Source organism: Achroia grisella, unplaced genomic scaffold (assembly GCF_030625045.1).
Source record: "Achroia grisella isolate CSIRO2021 unplaced genomic scaffold, CSIRO_AGI_Agris_v1 utg558, whole genome shotgun sequence".
In the NCBI taxonomy this organism is placed as follows: domain Eukaryota; kingdom Metazoa; phylum Arthropoda; class Insecta; order Lepidoptera; family Pyralidae; genus Achroia; species Achroia grisella.
In genome coordinates, this window is record NW_026712938.1 from 1,345,037 (window position 1) to 1,366,078 (window position 21,042).

General features: G+C 32.8%; 2 protein-coding genes across 2 annotated transcripts; both read right to left on the reverse strand.

Moving 5' to 3' along the window:
* Positions 1–320: 320 nt before the first annotated feature.
* On the reverse strand, positions 321–8,501 carry LOC131848530 (allantoinase-like). Its single transcript, XM_059198427.1, has 11 exons — positions 8,486–8,501; positions 7,023–7,210; positions 5,165–5,316; positions 4,939–5,053; positions 4,474–4,620; positions 3,784–3,844; positions 2,891–2,984; positions 2,392–2,605; positions 2,083–2,212; positions 1,019–1,224; positions 321–452 (listed from the first exon to the last, which is right to left on the reverse strand). Exons 1-11 carry the CDS (start codon positions 8,499–8,501, stop codon positions 321–323), a joined length of 1,455 nt encoding a protein of 484 aa, XP_059054410.1.
* A 1,997-nt stretch (positions 8,502–10,498) lies between these two features.
* On the reverse strand, positions 10,499–15,603 carry LOC131848531 (allantoinase-like). The gene is made up of 10 exons (XM_059198428.1): positions 15,358–15,603; positions 14,599–14,750; positions 14,345–14,459; positions 14,087–14,233; positions 13,613–13,670; positions 13,312–13,405; positions 12,845–13,058; positions 12,336–12,465; positions 11,584–11,789; positions 10,499–10,636 (listed from the first exon to the last, which is right to left on the reverse strand). The coding sequence occupies exons 1-10, from the start codon at positions 15,514–15,516 to the stop codon at positions 10,499–10,501; spliced, it is 1,413 nt and encodes a 470-aa protein (XP_059054411.1). The 5' UTR covers positions 15,517–15,603.
* Positions 15,604–21,042: the final 5,439 nt, after the last annotated feature.

The window sequence follows — 21,042 nt, forward strand, 5'->3', positions numbered from 1 at the left end:
CCGGTGCGCATTGATCATTTAAGAGTACTCTGGATCGCTTTGCAGGTCAATGGGTACCGTTATTTTATAGGTATTTGTTGCCGTACAGTCACAGATCATACAAGTTTGTGGAAGGCCAAACATATATCATATCATCAAGCTCATATACATGATGTATATGGCCTTGATTAATGTATTTCGTAAAGAAATTGAATACTTTTTTAAACGCAGGCCTTATATAAATATAATATAATAAATGAGTAAGTAGTCATATAATACCTAAGATTTTTTTATTAAACAGTTATACCTAGTAATAATAGACAAAAGTATATCTTAGTGAACTAATAATCATAATTAAGTAATAATTCGCCCTTTGGTTCACCAATTATTTCACCATCCGCATAAACAAGCTGCCCTCTCAAATATGTCTGCATGATTCTACCTGTTAAGACTCTGTTCATGAATGGGGATATCTGAAAATAATATAAAAATAATATAAGTATATTTTTTAAGTTCATAATGGGCTACTACTGAACAAGTACTCGTTATAGTACAAAGTGAAATTACAGTATTTATCCTGTAAACACAAGATGAAGCATAACATGATAACGTGATATCCGTAGTAGTACTGTTCATGCACACAGGCGACAACTGACATCGGGTGGGCTGTCAGCTTGTTTAACATTCGGACCCGAGTGCCAGGAGCAGACTTTGAAAATGGTTAAGATATACAATATGAAGTTTAGTGAATGTCAGCTATGGTTTTGAGGGTGGGTTGAAGAGTAGCACACTCCAAAAGGAATCACATCCACAGGATAACCTAATGAAATCATGTACCCTTTAATGTTACATTTAAATAACTAATAAAATATATTGTTTGCATCCCGAATTCTATACAAATTAATCTAAATTATGACCATTACAAAATTGTTGCGAAATAAATGTCAAAACGGGTCCTTTACTGAAAGAGCGGCAATATCTATATTGATAAAAAATCAAACTAATAAGTAATTATAATTCTAACTTAACTAATACTTACTTTATTTTTGTATCTGATTTCTTGTGGTTTAACCATAAAGGCAGCATTAGGATTAAAGAAAATGAGATCAGCATCAAGACCTGGTCTTAGTGCACCTTTCTTCTCCTCCAAGCCACAAAGACGAGCTGGACCCGCAGATAGGTAATGACTTACAGTGCTGAGATCGAAGCCACGTGCCCTCGCTTCCGTCCAAAACAATGAGAGACCTGGTCCAGACAAAGTCGGATAGGTAGAACATATTTTATTTCTTTTAGTTTGCGATCATGCGTACCCATTATTACCTACATATGCATTATCTGGTATCTGCTTTTGCCTAAATATTATCATAGAATAAAATAAATAGTACTTCTATGTTCTGTGGGTATAATCATATAATATCTACTATGACTTAGTGAGATACGAGAGAGTATCACATGTTTTAATTAATTGTCATTTTAAATATTGTTTATTAATATATTTTGTTGCTCCAGACAGAACAGATTTGTTAAGAATTATATACAATGATAATAATACTTAAATGTTTTATATATTTAAGTATATAATTTTTAGCAGGAGCTAATAGGGGGGAAGGGGATTGTTGGTAATGTGGATTGATAACCCCATTGCTAGCAATGTACCATGTCAGGTCGACCTCCACGCGGTAACCCCTGGAAACCATCGTATTAAATTCCTGGTGAATCTGTCACGATGGGCTAACTGACCTGACCCTATGCTCATCTTATCATCCTCCACTGATGCCCCGCCAGCGTAAACCGTTAGCGCAGGCGGGTGCACCATTCCATTATCATCCACAAAAAAAAAAACAGGAGCTAATACATTAATTAAAAATAACCTTGCGCAAAATAAATGAGGTAACAGAAAATAATGACAATATTTTAATATCAATCACAACGCTAAAATATTTTTCCGAGTGATAAACAAATTTATCCGGTATAGTGCACTGAAGACTTTATGAAATCTGTTTCAAATTGACTATTATTATTAGCTGTTGTTAAATAATGAGCACCCAGGTTAGCTCGGATAGGCGTCAGGATAGAAAATGTTTTTCAAATTCTGAGTCTTACCGAATTGTATCGACGATATTCCACCCCATGACGTTAAAAAGTTTGTTCCTTTCAAATCTTCAACACTTGGGGAATGATCTGAAGTAATCAAATCGAACCGATTGTCCTTAATATATTCCCATAATATTTCCTATATATAACAGAAATTGCAAAATATATTTCATTGTGGTTTTTAGTACGCAAAATTATAAATTTAAAGTTATATTTACAAAGCCAAAGCAATACAATGATAAATGGTAGGTGATAGGTACGTTTTAGATGGTAAATGGTAAAAAAAGCTTAGCATAGGTAAAAGCTGTATTTTTAAACCTTGTTACTATTGTTTCTTATAGGCGGGGAACATTTGTATTCAGTGTGGCCATCAGGGATCTGTTCAGCGCTGAGTGTGAGATAGTGATGGCAGGTCTCAGCTGTAACTCCTCCCCTCCAACCCTTGTGACCCGCTGCGATACGTTCTTCTCTTGCAGCTTCTAGAATCGGCACTACACTCTCAGACGACACGTGGACTACGTGTATGTGAACACTGATGAAGTGAAAAACATAAAGAATATATTATCTAATATTAGTCGTTCCCGCGACTTAGTCTGCTGTTTTTGTTATAAAAGATAGCCCATGTCCGTTCTCATCGTACATGTATCTTTACGTCATATTTCAGTCGTTTAGTTGTGTAACGGCAACAATCAGACAGAGACTTTCGAATTTGTAATATTAGTATCTATGGATTAGTATGGATATTCTGTAAAATGTTGTCTAAAATAAATTACTTACTAAGGTACGAACTAAATTTAACTCAATACTTCAAACTTACTCTGTTTTTGGTACATAAGTGGCTATTAGCGATACTGCTTCGATTTCCATTTCGTCGGGACGTGTTGCGAGATAAGTACTGTATAATCTCGGATCTGAAATTATGTTAGTATTATCACAGATAACATAATATTACATAGTATTATCTATCCAGAAGAGTAGCGTGCATTGGCGATTTGTTTGGGTGCCCTTACGAAGGGTAAAGATTTCACATAAAAGAAAAAAATATGCAAATAATTAAAAGAAATATTTATTTATCCTAATTATCTGTCACTTTCTGCAATATTTTTACAAACAATTCCAATTAATTGTACACTCTCCTTGCCTTTTTTCGGCATACTAATTTATTAAATCATTTATAGCTAATGCGAGAAGAAAAGAATATGCTTTTTTTTTATTTCGTCAGTTGTGAGATAAAAAAAAATTGGTAAGTTAATTTTTGCTTACGCACGTAAAGAGGTAATAAACAGACAGATTTACACACTTAGGCATTAATAGGTAGTATTAATATGGATGTCTTGTATCGGTGCATTTAAGCTATGTCTTTTTTAAAGGGTGATAATGGAAAGGTGCGCTCGCCTGCGATGGTGCACCAGTAGAGGATGATGAGATGAGCATGAGGTTAGGCCAGTTAGCCCATCATGCCAAATTCACCAATTCACCAGAAATTTCATACTAGGGGGAACCGCGTGGAATTAACCTAACATGGAACATTGCTAACGATGAGGATATTAGTCCATGTTACTAACATTCCTTAGGTAGTTAGTATGATAACCGCTATTATATTAACTTAACTTAACTTAACTTAACTCGGCTTTTCAGCATAGACTAAACAACTAGTTCGGAGATATGAGGAATTGCACATGACGCAATATATTGTGTTATTATACTAACCTGGACAGTTATCTTTATTGCACTCAGAACTTGAATTTTCAATATTCATTTCGGCGTGTATCTTAAATAATAGAAAAAAAACATATGATAATATCTATACTACTACTACTAAATATACTTATTAGTTTAGGTCGCGGGTTCGATCCTCTCGTAATACAATGCTTTGTGATATAAGAGTAGTTGTAACTAGCTAATCAGATATGTATTTTATATTCTAAATTTGTATTTAAATTTATAATTCTTTTATATTACATTCTTGTTTTTGATACTTCAATTCCTTCTTTCTATTCTGTTCAATTGTCAGTAGTCTATATTAATATATATTTTTCTCCGTTTATCTAGTCTTTTTTCTTATTACTTGAATAAACTACAACAATAGTGACCCTATTTGTCTCTGAATATTTACTAAATAAGTATGAGATTTTTGGGGGAGGCCTATGTCCAGCAGTGGACGTCTTCCGGGCTGAGATGATGATGATGATGAGTATGTATAATCCGAAGGTTATATATAAAAAGAATAATTGAATTATGTTTTATTCCAGCTCCTGTTACGTTAGTATTTATATTTATTGAATTTTATTTCAGGAGTAGAACCATATGATCAGAAATTCTTCTTATCCAAAGTAATATTCAAATTAAGTTTAGTAAATGAACTATGAAAACTATGAAAAAGTAAAAAATTGCACTTACCGCTAATACTGTTCCAGTACCATTGAGAATAGCAAAAGTGTTTTGTAAATCTTCTGGGGTAACGTCTGGGAACTCCGATACCCCACTGTTTATCAGAAAGCATTTGAATCCGACTACTCCAGCATCAATCATCGGAAGTAATTCGAACTACAAATGTATACAATAGAATATAATATCAAATAGGTACTTTACAAACTGCACTTAAAAAAAAACGAGAAATTCTGTATAGGACTGTATTTTCTATATGTTACGCGATATTTTCGCTTAATTTCCATGATTATACAATCAATAATAGGTATTTATAGTACAAAATATTTTATCTTATAATGAAAATGTTATTTAATTGGTATATATTGTCTACGACCGACAGTTCAATATTCATTTCTAGCAGTTATTAGGTTTTAATATTGATAAAATTGAAGTGGATAACTTTTAGTCCTGTAGATTTTTTTACCAATAACTCACCTCATTCCCAGGTACCACACCACCCCAAAAGCCAACATCTACGTAAACCTCCTCTTTTGCTATATTTGCTTTGACTTTCAAATTCTCAAGTGTCGTTGTGGGCGGAATAGAGTTTCTGTAAGTGCAAATTTGAATAACGATATTTTAGGTTTTGCTAGTTCGATGAAGTTCATAGAAAGTTCATACTATTTTGATGTAGGTTAAAAATAAATATCTATGTACATACAATGGCATATCGACGATAGTGGTGATGCCACCAGCAGCTGCCGCCTGCGTGGCTGTCACGTAACCCTCCCACGAGGTCCGACCAGGTGCATTGACGTGAACGTGCGAGTCCACTACACCAGCCATCAATGCCCATTCACCGCCATCTATTACCTGGAAATTATATTAATACTAGCACCGTGGATTCACCCGCTTGAAATTTTGTATGTATATGTATAAGCTATATTATTATAAAGCTTCATTACAATCCATTCAGTCGTTTTTGCATGAAAGACTAACAAACATCATTACCATAATCTATCCATCCTTACTCACAAACTTTCGCTTCTAAAATATTACTAAGATTTTAGTCATACGTACAATTAATTACCTAGAATAATGCAAGTATACCAGAGTAGTCGACTGGACTAGTATATCGATATTTTTTAAACCAATGATAACGGTATGGTTCTACTGCCTCCGTTAACGATATACTCTGTCGAGGCACCAGTGGCACCGCACGGGACAAGCATGAAGTCAGCTCAGTCAGCTCAGTTAGCTTATGGTACTAATATGGTTTTCAAGAGGTATCACGTAGTCCATCGCTAACAATGATGCCGGTAATGTCTATTACTAAAACATCCCCACCCCTCTTAGATGTCCATATTATCTAATACTAGGTAATACTACGTATATTATGTTATCTGTGGTAATACATACTAATATTATAAATTCAAAACAGCAGGTATTTATTACCTTATTATTAATCCCACACCCTCACCTTGTACAATTTTTTTTTAATTTTGGGGTGTTTATTTATCATACACTATCAATGTTTAGCACGGTTTCACCCTAGTTAAATTTCAATAAAAATAAAATAATAGCCTATATGTTATTCTGATGCATAAGCTATATTACTGTAAAGTTTCATCAAAATCCGTTCAGTAGTTTTTGCGTGAAAGAGTAACAAACATCCATACTTACAACCTTTCGAGTTTGTAATATTATTATTAAATTATGTCTAACGTGATATCTAGACATATTTGTAATACTGTACAGCCCTCGAAAGAGTAAACAGAAATGCACGACATGTCTTTCAAAAATTTAACATTTATATCTAATCACTGTAAGGGATACCTATAACTGGGTCAAATGCTGTCACATTGCATGGGACAAAATTAAGATAAGTTATCTTTTATATATCTTAGATACTAATATAAAAATATGGGATTGATTTTGTTGATTTCTTTGGAATTTCGTCTATGTGAACATTAAAATTTTAAGATTTCCTGCACTGTAAAAGGAGGCACTTATCTAAATGAATAAATAATTAACATTTGTCATAGATAATACACGTCTATATAAAACTGAAAGCGCCGAAAAAAATAGTTTAAAATTATTAAAACTATAAAATAAATCCTTGTATCAATTCAATTTATTTGAAATTATTTTAATGTTCTCCAAAAACTTTGGAAATGATAATGCTATTCTTTTTATGTGTATTATCCATCATAAGTCGTAACCTACCCGGAATAAATATAGGACACCTTTTAAATTTCAACTTTTTGCTTGGAAGTTAAAATATAAGCATTTTTATTTATAATAACATGCAACTTACGTTATCTAAAATTATTCAAATCAAATCAGTCGTTCCTGGAATCCTATTATTATAGCTGAGTGTTTGACGGCAAAGGGTTGAATTCGCGCCGTTCTCATGTTTTTAGGATCAAACCAAAAAAAAAATCCACTAATATAACATACTCAAATAAAAACTTCATATAAACCTTAATATTTAAGGTATGTATGTAATGCAATACATTAAATATTAAAGTTACCTACCTACTTAAATCAGTACTTTATCGAAAATAAATGTTTATTACTTTGTATTTATTATTACTGTTGGAATAAAATTGTCCTATTGATTCTTTGGTAAGAATTCCTTCAATTATGCCATCCTCATCAACCATGACACCTCCATCAAATTCACCAGATTCCGTCACTATACGTCGACTCAAGAACAACCTTTTTTCTCTTTCTGCTCGGATTATAAAATTTCCCGAAACACACCCTAAAATAATACAATAAATTGCTGTTAGAAACTACCGACATATCTCAAGAAACTTTTTGTATTATAAATAGGTAATAACAATATAGAAGGCTCACACTGTAGAATTCCAATAATAAAAAAATATAATAGAAACATTATATGCGTTAATATTAACTCGCGCACCGTGGAAAACTGAAATGTTTATCTTAAAGGCTACACCTTACATTTTCCTCTTTCATCTGTAGTAAGTAGCTGTATTATATCAGTATTACAGTACTTTTGTTTCATAATATTTTTTTCAGAAAGTATTCGAAATTAGATAATCTCTTATTAATAGTAATTAGTTTCCAGCATATACATAGGTATAAGTGTATATATACAGTAATATGTGTGTATATCAGTCTATTTATACAGCTTAAAACACTTATAGGAACATAAATATGTCACACTAACTAATATTCTACTGGCCTATTATCTATGCGAACCTCAATAACTCTACCTTTACGATAACCCAGCATACATATTTCATGCATTAGGTATAACAACATTTGATACGGTATTTCATTATAAAAGGATTATTATTATAATAATGGTTCTCGTCAATTAAGCAATAAATTATCTGGCATTGTTTGTGCGTTAGAACAAAAATAGGATTGATGAGAACAGTAATTAAAATCAAATCAAATTGCAATTTCTTTATTTATGTAGGACTATTACAGACTCTTATGATATGTCAAAAACTACCATCAGTTCGGAGTGCATTCGAGCCAAGAAGAACTGACAAATAACTCAGCTCTTATTCTTTTCAAATGTGCTTGTACATGTTGTTGCGCCTGACCAGTTTCGGCGCAACAATATATAAAACCTAGATGAAAACCCGACTTCGCTCGGGTAGATATTTCTGTAGTCATCGGTTCTCAAAGAATATTAAGTAAGCAAGGCATAGATTCCTAAAGCTTCGTTCATTATGTTTAATAAATACTATAGTAAATAATAAGCGCAAAAGTATTTATACAAATAATTTTTATTTTATATCAACATTCAAAATAAATTAACAAAACATATAACTTTTAAGGTTTATTCTCTGTTAACTTCTATGTTTTAAGCACTCTCTACTTTGCCAGATATTTAAAACCAATTGCTTCATCCAAACATTTTTCCCATTCTTGATCGTCATTTTCATTCTTTTTTTGTTTTATTTAGTCCGCGCGACTCTCCGGGAATTGCCGAGTTCCTAGTTTTGTCGCTCTTTCAGTACGACGACGTGGTCCACCACCGTCCTTTTCCCCTTCTTACTCTTTTTCCTATCCATTTCCTCTTCCTTTCAACCTTCCCTATCGTCCCGCATTAGCCATTTGCTATGCTCCCACTCTGGGGTCGAGCCCCATAAACATGCAGGGCTTGGGGCTACAGGGACACCAAGTAGCTTAGTAATTAATTTTTAAGTGCCATACTTGGTTATAGTTTGATTTTTAATCCGGGAGACTAAATTGACAGGTTTAAATGTAAAATTTTCAAATAATGTTACCACCTCGGCTGTATGGGCGCAGTTCCCTTTGCCTTTCCGATTAAGGATAAACAGAACCAAAAAAAAATGCTACCACCTGTAGCGGGGTAGCCATATCGATTTGTTTAATCGGAAACTTTTATTCTAACAAATTAGTTTTAAAGTTTAATATGACATTTCTATAACAGAATTGTATAATTTACTAATGTTTCCACTACTGTCGTATTATTATACAGAATAAAAATATATTTTTGTCGTTTCCGTACAAATAGAAAATTTTACAGTACTAATCTACAAACCAACATTTTTTTTCTTACAATCAGTTAAATAATATATTACACTATGAAAAGGTCATTTGTTTTATAAAAAAGGCAGTTAGTCTTTATTTTAGTGAAAAATAAGAAAATCTATTTATTATATATATAAGAAAATATATTATATCCATATATTTATTAATACCTACCTATACTTTATTAATTTTGTGTTAATGCTTTTTAAATAAACACCCACACATTATTTCCGTATAATCTATAAAAATGGGTAAATAACATTAATTTCCAATAGTGCCACGACCTTATTTAAAAAATGCAAATACCTGGCATAATGTGTGTATGTGTAATAAAATGTGAAGAAATTGTGATTGTTAGTAAGTTTTTTTTAATAAGTTCATCAGAACAGAGAAACAACATTTGACATTGGACATTGACTTTAATTTTTGTAATTTATATTGTAAAACTTTAAGTTGGGCTAAAAAGGACCTGTATCCGGAGCCGTGAAACAAATTAACAAAAAAAAATTTGTCAAATTTGTCTCGCAATCGGCCAATTTAAAGAAAAAACGACTGTACTGTACTCTTTTATCATAAAAAGTGTCAAAAACTATATTTTCGCGAAACGTCAACGCCACATGTCACATGTCGCAGGTCTTTGTGATGGATCTTTGGCGCGAACGCACGCTTAGTGTTGATTGGTTGTTAGCTAGTGACATGAAAAGATGGCGACTGCAGTTTGTTTGTCAGTGTCATTAGAATTTAACGAAATACTCCATAATCCGAATTTTGCGGATATATGTTGTGGACTCGAAATCAATATTTTTTTATGTTTTGTTATTCACATAAGGTTTCGTTCGAGTCTACCGTACCCTTTGACGGAATTATTAATATAGATAAGTCCAAAGAAATTTTGATTTAACTTGACGGGAAAGGGATAAAATTAATAAAAGGGTTAAATGACGCCTTTTTTCAAAATAACTTGATAACTAAGAAATATGAAAAAATATTTTAAATAAAGTGGTAGAGAAAAAAATCTACACAAAATAGATCCTCTTAATTGTTTCATTATCTATTTTTTAGCATTATTATTATAAATGATAATAATGTTTTTGTAGAAAATATCTAATTTAAAATTCATAGCGCTGACAATGTTATCCGATTGAACAGAGATTAAGTGCGTAGCGGTTTCTATGTTGATTGTCGCATGCCTAATCCTTGTTAATGTAAATATAATTAAATCAATATTTATTTAAAAGAGCAACACACAAGTTTCTTACTTATTCTTCTTGGGATGAGTCTGCGTTCCGAATGAGTGTTAGAATAAAAAAAAATTACTGTTCAAAAGTGCTTATATTAAGTTTCTTTGAATAAAGTTCTGTTTTAATTAATTACAGACAATCCAAAAAACGTCACGGTGTTATTGTTCGTTATTTGTTTTCATCTTATATATTATCTGAAGTAGATTATACAATGCTACGACAGTTCCCTGAATAATGTGGGCTTTGTTGTCCATTGTGAGTTGATAAAATTTTCAGGTTGGCACAAATTTATTCAACAATAAATTTCCTCGGGGTTCTTCTAATACATCTGAACCATCGTATATAAGCTGTCCACGTAGGTAAGTCTGCTTTACCACACCCTGTAGTTCTTTCCCCAAGTATGGAGTCAACTGAAATATTAACAAACACAACCATGTTTAATAAAACATTTTATGGATATTATCAATATTACTTTATTGAGTCAGATTTTGCACAAATTAGTCTATTTTACCTATTTTAGCACCATTTTACCAGCCAAGCAGCGCGATTTGTAAGCTGTATTTTCGTTAGAATATGAGATATGGCAATTAAATTACAAGATATGAAGGCATAATTTAGAATTGGAAGGAATAACACAAGAAATAAATCAAAATGGAATAAAAGGGACAAAACAGTTCAATAATGGATGTCTATATTTGCAATATACCTACATATTTATAATTTAAAATACAGATGTCTTTTATTTTATATTAGCTACTCACCCCGGCGTCGCCCGGGTGTACAGGTATTATACATATCAAATACAAACATACAAATCTTCCTCTTGAATCACTCTATCTGTAAAAAAAACGCTTCAAAATCCGTTGCGTAGTTTTAAAGATTTAAGCTTACATAGGGTCGGACAGTTAGCGACAGCGACTTTGTTTTATACTATGTAATGATTATTTATTCCATAATTATAAGTAAACTCAACATTGACTACAAATCCAAAACGAAATCTCACCAGATACAAATGAAACATATGTTATCATGTCACGTTATACCTACTTGCTGTGGCCCTTACAATGGTTTTGATGCATAAGAGAGTAAATAGATCTGTGTACCTATGCCTATTTACCTTGTTTTTATGACGTATAATTTCTGAAGTTACTGTGAATGTAGAATCTGGGTCAAAAAACACCAGGTCAGCATCCAGCCCAGGTTTTATTGCTCCATTGACTACAAATCCAAAACGAAATCTCACCAGATACAAATGAAACATATGTTATCATGTCACGTTATACCTACTTGCTGTGGCCCTTACAATGGTTTTGATGCATAAGAGAGTAAATAGATCTGTGTACCTATGCCTATTTACCTTGTTTTTATGACGTATAATTTCTGAAGTTACTGTGAATGTAGAATCTGGGTCAAAAAACACCAGGTCAGCATCCAGCCCAGGTTTTATTGCTCCCTTTTTATCTTCAAGACCGCAAAGCAATGCAGTATTAGAACTTAAATATTTACTGATACTCCGCAAATCCAAACCACGTGCACTAGCATTTGTCCAAAATAAAGATAAGCCTGCAAAAGAATTTATGGATACAAAACAAAATATCTTCATTAATTTAGGTCCAAAAGAGATTTATGATAACAAACTCAAACAACCATCATATAACATTTCTTTATTACATTTTTAGTATCCACAAACTGCAGTTAAAATTTACTTATTTATTAATCAACGTAATATTTTTTTATATGACTATATACTGGTATATACCTCTTACATAAGTTTTGTCTGTTGTAACCTATGGATGAGCAAATTAAATAGCTTTAATCATAATTAAATAGTAACTAGTAACAAGTCCAGGTAATGCAAGACTTCGTTAGAGAGAAGAGATTTAAATGTGTATATCATTTATAATCATAAAGCCTTATAATATTGATAATTCCTCATATGAAACGAATATAAAGTATTATTGTTCCAAATGCATTACTAAAAAAATATTAACTGCCTGTGTATAACATGTTTGTAATTGAATTTGTATAAATTGCAGATGATAAATAAATGCATGAATCTATTATTCCACATATTATGTTTTCTTTAATAAATAAACATAAACATATTACCAAACTGTACAGAAGATATTCCGCCCCATGCTTCTAAATTATTACTGCACTTAAGCTCGGGAGTGCAAGGAGAATGGTCAGAAACAACCATATCAAGTTTGTCCTCTAATAAATATTTCCACAACCTCTCCTGGAAAAAAAAATTATCCTATCATATTCATATTACTGAACTAAGTCACCTGACGGGTATATATAGGAAGATAACAAGGGAAATAAAAAAATGTCTCACATCAAACGACGTGACTGATGACCTTACTGAATAGTTTTAACTTTTCTTTAATATATTAAAAATATATTAGTTATTGCCTGTTACTGTTACCTGTCACATAATTTTAAAGTGCTCCACTCCAAATTAGTTTCTTAGCAAATGCTTACCTACTTTATGATATAAACCCGTTCCTAATTTCAGCTTGTCTATAGTCTTCATTGTATTGGCTCATTGGTTGTGTCTTGGTTGCCAAACAACGATAGATTTAAAAACATAATTTATTTATTGCAATTCAGTCTACCTTGTTATCACTATCCCTGATGGGTGGTGCGCACTTATATTCACTGCATCCCCGTGGGATTTGATCGGAGCTGAGGGTAAGGTAATGATGGCAGGTCTCCGCAGTAACGCCCCCTCGCCAGGATTTATTTCCGGCTGACAATCTTCCCCGACGCGCCTCTTCTAACATTGGCACAACATTCGCTGATGACACATGCACTATATGCACTCGAACACTGTAATTTAAACAATGTTTTACAAGATATTCTACAGAGGTAAATTATTAATTTATATACCTACCTATAATTGTCGCAAAGACAATATAATGTTATACACCATATTCCGCAATACGAGTATATATGACAACAATCTATATACAACATTCCAGTCATTTGTAAACGTAATCCTAACTCAAAAAAATGATAGCATAAATGTCTGTCTGTGTAATTGTAAATTCAAGTTGTGTCTAAATTCACTCTACAGACTTACTCAGTCTTCTGAACAAAATTATTTATAAGCTTTATGGCATTCAATTCCATTGACGGCGGCCGCGTTTCCAGGTAGGTTGTATATTCTTCGGGATCTGAAAGTAAGACGAGTATTTTGAAATAATCACTATTATGAGTGTAATTCGTAGATAAAGAGTTAAATAATAAATATATTTTGGGTACATGTAAGTACACTTACATTCAAAATTATATGGCAATAGAAAATTTAAAAAATAAAGGCAATTTTCGTAATCCACGTAGACATTACTAAAATGTTTAGTTTTTTTATCATCTACACTTACCTTTCTTTTTGATATTATTTCTTAGCGTAATATTGTCTTCTTCAATTTCGGCATGGAACTGTAAAATATTACCTAATAAACAAAAATAAATAAATCTATTGCATAGAAAATTAATATGTAGGATTTACTAGCAGCGGAGAGAAATAATCCCACTACAAAAAAAGTAACAATATATCTATCTATATATAAGACGCAAAACGTTTAGTTAAATCGTCATCATAAGAATTAACATGAATAGGAACACCTCCTTTTGCATCTTATCACACTTGCCTTATTGTTTAGTGCATACAGTCTATCTAGTACTTATTAAAATTGTGTGTGTCTAATAATAATGTACCTAGTTTTACTTAAAAAAATTGTGAAGAATCACTAATTAATATACTTATTACCTAACTGTACCTAAATAACTATTTATGTACAGTCTCGTTAGATTTATACGCTAAGTAACAATATATGTATATGAGATGTAATTACTGCTAATACTGTTCCGGTTCCTTCGAGCTCGGCAAAAGCATGTTCAAGGTCCTGAGGCTCCACATTTGGGAATTCCTCTACGCCACTAGGACAGAGGAAACATTTGAATCCCACAACACCAGCCTTCACCAAATCTCGAAGGGAATTCTGAAAGATTTTATTAGTTAATTATACATAGAAAATATCTTAATTAAAATTCTTAAATACAAATAACAAATTAAAAATACCTACCTATAAAAAATACTATATAGTATTTACCTGATTTCCTACAATGACTCCTCCCCAAAAACCGATATCAACAAAAACATTCCCAACAGCTGCGGAGGCTTTAATTTTCAGGTTCATTAGTGTTGTAGTCGGTGGTATTGAATTTCTGGAATTTGATACGAGTATATAATCAAACTAGCTAACCGCCCCTGCTTCGGACGGGTATACATATATAAACGTTTTCACACGTTCTCTATTATATATGTGGTTATTAATGAAAAGAATACATTATAAAAGAACTTTACAGTGGCATGTCAACAATGGTGGTAATACCGCCAGCAGCCGCCGCGCTAGTTGCAGTACGGAACCCTTCCCAGGCCGTGCGACCAGGTTCATTCACATGGACATGTGAATCGACCACGCCAGCTATTAACGCAGAATTACCACCATCTATCACCTGAAACAATACACAGTTTTTTAAATAAAAATGGTCTAACTATAGTTTTGTTGATTCAGTGATGCTTGTATTATGAACTATATAAGGAATTCTACACTAATTTATTAGAGCATGGGTTCTACGAGACCTGCATACTCGTAAAACTTCCATGAAATCTTAGACCTCGTAAAAACGCACGTCCGTGCTTAGGAATTTACTTGAAAAAGCGGTTTCAAAGTAAATTCCTCTATTACGGGCTCCATTAATATGTATTTAAACATATAAAATTTTAGTGCTCATATTTTAATATAAGTACAATGATTATGTCAAAACGCTGTCTGTTTTAGATAGTAAATAGAAATCTTGTTACCATAACAAGATTTTTACTGTATCATTGACAGAAAATTTAATAAATTAATTTAATTTAGTTTAATATAAATACCAACAATCTGTAACTGATTGAAGATTAAATAACAATTGTGGATTTCATTAGTTAGTATCATGACTGAAGGTAACTTTATTGTGATTAGGAGGTCATTTAAGCACGCTACTGGAACTGTGCACTCTTTATTAATTACGGAGGTTCCATATCTACTTACTTATTATCATAATCAAGAGATCCATTTACCTCAATCTTGCCGTCATTTTCTATAACGAGATTGTTCACTTCTTCCCTTGTCAGCAGTTGTTCTATCACACCATCTTTAACCAAAACACCACCATCAAAAATTTTACTCTCAGTTACTATACGTCTACTTAAAAATACTTGATAACTCTCCGATGTCATAATTAATAATATAATTAATAAGGCAAGCAAGTAAACGTCTTATTTAATCTTATTTTAAACCGTAACTGCTGTAGTTATCGATCTGACTTGTCAGTATCCTAAGTATTTCTTGTTATCTATTGTTTTGAGAGCACTTTAAGTTCATCTCTCTCAGCGCTGAATCGACGCCGATGATAACATACTAAGATTTGTCTCCACTGTTAAATAAATTATATAAATTATATGTACCAAATAAGTATCGTCATGTGAATTTATTGGTAAAACTTTTCTAACATTATTCATTTATTTATTTTGACAGCCTCGGTGGTCTAGCTATTTAGCACACCGATTTACTTCCGATGGTCGCGGGTTCAATTCCTCGCACGGTGCAGTCATTTATATTCATGAGTGTTTGTCGGTCTGGGTGTTTTCAATGTATCTTATGTATTTACAGAAAAAAAAGTAAGTAATATAGTAAGTATTTATATCAGTTGTCTAGTACAATACAAGTTCTGCTTACCTAGACTAGATGGCGCTGTGTTATTTGTCCAGGGTTATTTATATATTCCAATGATAAGAATTTTGTTGACCAATGTATCTACAGGTTAGATTACTATAGCATATATGAAGTACTGGTGAAGTCATTACAATCACTTATCACGGTATTCCTTAATCTCTGGTCTTAAGACTCGCTCTCGTGAGTCTATACATATATAGAAGTCTAAAAAATAAATCCTCCCAAATTTATTCCTTATTTTTTTATTAAGGGGATCCTTGGAATTTCTAGGGGTCCGTAACTAGTGAAATGTTTAAGAAATAAATACTAAGTTAACTAATATGAAGTCAGATAAGTTAGCAACCTACCGTTAACAACGTATAGTGGTAGAGATTCTTGAGATAGATTAGATTTAGATAGATAGAATGTTTTGGTAATCCGGTGTGTGTTGAGGGTGGTCGACATCACCACGGGCAAGTGGCGTTAGACGACCGTTATAAAATATTGTTTTTTTTTTACCAATATACGACCGGGAGAATGAACCATTTGGAGCCTGCATAATTAAAAAAATTAATAATATGGTTTAAAAGTGCTTTCTGTTTAGAAGTCGGATTAAAATAGTAGAAATGAAATATGTAAAACGGATAAATTCCGTGATAATGCTCAAAAATATAATTACTAGAAAACTGCTAGTCAATTTATAATTCAGACTTCACCGAAGCAAACAACGCTAATAATAAAACCAAAAAATTTTTCGAGAGACGGTGGTAGGTTTCCCTACCACTTTGGATTTAAATATACCCAGCGAAATGTGGACAACTAGTCCAAGTGTTCACTATAGCATCGGTAATTATCATTATATAATCTCTGACTAACCCGAGACAACAATCATTCCTGTATATTTAATTTTATTTTATTTCGAGACTACTATGTCTACATCTATGCGGACAAATGATAACCATCTTTCACTCAAAGCATTTTCAATAGCATAACAAACTTAAAAGTACTACAGCTGGATAATAGATGGCGCTAGATTTACAACAATATAATTATGTATATTTGGGTTCTAAAGTAGAAAACTCAATAGTTATGAAAAATTTGCGTAATGCTATTGAAATACATATCTGAATGTTATAAGTGCTGTTGTGTTCTTGAAATTGCTCCTACTCTAAAGTAACCTCTCTTAATGTTTTTTTAAGTAAATAAACTCCTTACTTCCCTGTGGCTAATTAGCTATGTTTCTAATCAACATGAAAATTACTATGAAGTTACAAAATATATGTATGTGTGTGTCCAGAAATATAGTTTTTATGGATGAGTAGCTATTGTGCACCCACCTGCGCTAACGGTGTAATAACTTTTTAAAAATAGATTAAACTTTTTTGAAAACACAATTTTGTTTTTTAAAACGTTGGCAAAACTATGAACAATTCCATCGATACCAATCACGCCATCTATATGCAATTTTTACCAATAATAATGGCTATTTTTTCACGAAGTGCCACTGCTATTTAGTAATAGATTTAAAACACCTTAAAGAATGACATTAGAATTGCTTGAACAAGTCGTGATTAGACGACAAAATATTTCCCCTAAATCCAGTGTCATTACGAAATTAAATTGTAAAAGAAATCAAAATTTAATAATTCTAGTAAACCTGACTTACAGAATTTAACTATAATTTATTGCCATCATATGAGTCATGTGTTTATTCTTAGCCATTTCGGAGGACTTAGTTTTCAGGTTATAGGTAGGTAGGTATATTACAGCACGGTGAAGCCGAATTAATAGATGGCTGCATGTTCTAGACGGAAAATATCTATAGAAAGAGAATTTTACTAGTTGAAAAAAAAGATCTTGTTACGTATTAATTATTACATAAATATCTATTTAATAGAAGTATTGCCTTTAGGTATAACATAATGTGTGTGTACAATACACATGTAATATTATTAAATCTCAAACAATGATGATTCTTATGGATCTAAAATGAAACCGGACCCATGTTTCGTTTGAAATGAATTTAATCAATAAAATAAGCTATCATATAGTCATTAACACAGGAGCCATGAGCACCATAAGCTCTAGACGCATTATTGGACTTGACGCATCTTCTTTATTCATACAGGAAAAGGCGAAAGCCAATATGCTCAGAATAAGTTCCCAAAGGTGGCCATAAAAACTATACAAGACTCGATTATGAGTGATCCTATTCTGGGAATGCCTGAAGACAACATGGCACCAGAGTGTAACTTTGTACAATATTACAAAATCGAAATATCTGGAAGAGACGAATGGCAAAATAACCATACACCGTCTCACTCAGAGCATGACCTAGTCATTACAGACGGGTCCAAAATAGGAGATGATGTAGGATGTGGAATATGTGGTGTAAAACCCAAAATCTGCAACTATATAGGCTTAGGAAAATACGCCTCAATCTTTCAGGCAGAGACTTACGCCTTAATTAGATGTCTGGAAGTAATCCTAAGCCTCAACTACATCAATCAGAACATATACATTTATTCGGACAGTCAAGCTGCTCTACTAGCACTTAACTCGTACGAAATCCGTTCTAAACTTATTAGAAACTGTATCCTGCTACTAAATGAAGTAGGAAGCAGAAATAATATTATTCTGAGATGGGTCCCCGGGCATTCAAATATTGAAGGCAATGAGAATGCCGACCATCTGGCAAAGTTAGGGGCAAAAACCGTCCAAAACCGAACCCTTCTGTGGTGTGCCTCGTTGCCTAAAACTGGGACATCTCAAATTAATAACCAAACGAGAAGCACTGAATCACTGGCAAGAAATGCCAGGATTAATACATTCAAAAGACCTTATATCGGGTCGACCAAATACTCCAATCGATTACTGCTATTGAGTAAAAACAACATATGCATGATGACTAGGGCCCTCACAGGACACTGCAAATTGAACAAGCATATGGCTAAGCTAGGCCTATGCACGACTAGTATCTGCAGATTCTGCCAAACTGAAGAGGAAACGCCGCTTCACATCCTATGTGGTTGTAGCCCACTCATGCATAAACGAAATATCTCCTTTGGAAAGTTTACACTCTTTCCCGAGGAGATAAAAACGATCGCTCCTAAGAATATCCTTCAATTCTTGTCCCTGACGGGTCTAGGTAGCGAACTCTGAAAAGGGCGAGCACAATAGATCTTTGTAGGTCGCAGTGCTACAGGTGCTACACATCTGACAATAGCCCAAACAACCCAATAAAAAAAAAAAAAAAAAAATAGTCATTAACCTTTGCTGGATATAACACAGGTACCTACATCTCTGTTTAATAAAATTACAACAATAGAATCTTTGTGTTTAATTACATATCAATACATAAATAATTATAATGTTACATGGATGTGGGCGACGGTCCTCGTCCTCGTCACTCATATACTCATTGACGAATCACCCAAAATGCCAACGGCCCACCTTGAACTTGATCGTGAATCTTCGTGATGCACCCGCAGGCCTCTACCCTTGTAAATATACATAGCACTTTTTTAATGTTAACATAAACAGGTTCCCTTTAAAGCAACTTTGAAAAGGGCAATAAGATCCGGAGCAGTAGGTATCACACGTCGCGAAACCAAGTTAACGCAAGCAAAACAATTGATAAACGCTTCATTTGTATAAAAATAACGGGATGTACATCTTTTTAAAAAATGTCACTATTCAAGTCTGTTATGACTTATGCATTGTTTACATCTAGACTTTGAACAAATATTGTATATAGCGGTGACTGGTCAGAAACTAATTTACATGACGCGTTTAGAAACTGAACAATATTATTTCTAGCTTTGTTCACGACGTCAAGTACTGTTATTAAGAACCTAATAAACTGTAATAATTCTCATATTCATACAACAATAAACTAAGTTCAACAACATTTATACCTAATATTAATATAATAGTCCAGGCCAAATCACACAGCGCCATCTAATTATAGCTTGTGTTATGGGTACTAGCAACTAATACCCACAAATACTTAAATACATTTTTTTTTGTAAATGCATACATAATATACATCCAGACCAATACAAACATTCATACTCATGAATCCAAAAGTTTGCAACCCGCGACTATCGGAAGTAAAGCGGTGTGCTGTGCCGCTAAACCATCGAGGCCGCCTACTACTCTTTTGCGACAGATCTTTGATAATGTGAAGACTTATATTTGATATTTTATTATTTCAAGAAAGATGTTCTGAATACGATCCTTTGTGCAGGTATTTTTGTACGTTACGCGATATCTTTACCATTTTGTTTCATTCTTCTTTATCTTGACTTAAAAAATCCTGTATTTATTTTTAAAAATAATAATAATGATCGAATTTTAAATTCGATCATTATGATCTTCACAGTGCTTTCTAGAAATAATAATTGATTGAATATGACATATTGAAACAAAATACATATCTGTGTAGATCATGCATAGAAAATCCACCAAACCTAAAATATAAAATATAACGAAAATCCACCAACTATTTACAAAAGTGCATACACAGATACTTTGGGATGGTGACTTCATTAGAAATGTCAGCTAGGTCACGCGTCCAGGTCAAGTTTGAGAATTAAACAAGGGCAATGCCAATTTCAGGGTCCACTTAGTGGGTGTACAGTTAGGTAGAATAGGCATCGATGTGGTGACAAACAATGCGGGCGACATTGGCGGGAAGAAAGGAAGGAACGCAACGTGCATAATAATTACGGTAGCGCCCAGTGCGCCAGCGCATCAGCACTCCAAGGAACAGGGTCATACGCACGCTTCTATACAATCACCAGATGATAAAATGCTGTCAGAAGTGGCCAACCGTTTAGTTGTAATAGTATTCTTATATAAAATATTTTACATATATCGCACAAAAATCAACTATAGTTTATTTTCATATTAACATCATCATTTATTACTTAAATTAATCAATTAATTACTAAACATATGATTTCGTTTTATTCTTATTAACATTCATGATTTATAATAATACGTATTAATTTATTTAAAGTCACATTGTTATAAAAATAAACCTGCGT

Excerpts from the sequence above, each read along its gene's own strand:
- LOC131848530 (XM_059198427.1), bottom strand. Across the intron at positions 4,621-4,938 it reads GTGTGGTACCTGGGAATGAG|TTCGAATTACTTCCGATGAT; the intron begins GTGAGTTATTGG and ends ATACATTTGTAG. Across the intron at positions 2,213-2,391 it reads TAAGAAACAATAGTAACAAG|GAAATATTATGGGAATATAT; the intron begins GTTTAAAAATAC and ends TGTTATATATAG.
- LOC131848531 (XM_059198428.1), bottom strand. The coding sequence starts at position 15,516 with ATGACATCGGAGAGTTATCAAGTATTTTTAAGTAGACGTATAGTAACT. Across the intron at positions 14,751-15,357 it reads AAAATGACGGCAAGATTGAG|GTGATAGATGGTGGTAATTC; the intron begins GTAAATGGATCT and ends GTATTGTTTCAG. Across the intron at positions 10,637-11,583 it reads TTATACGTCATAAAAACAAG|TTGACTCCATACTTGGGGAA; the intron begins GTAAATAGGCAT and ends TTAATATTTCAG.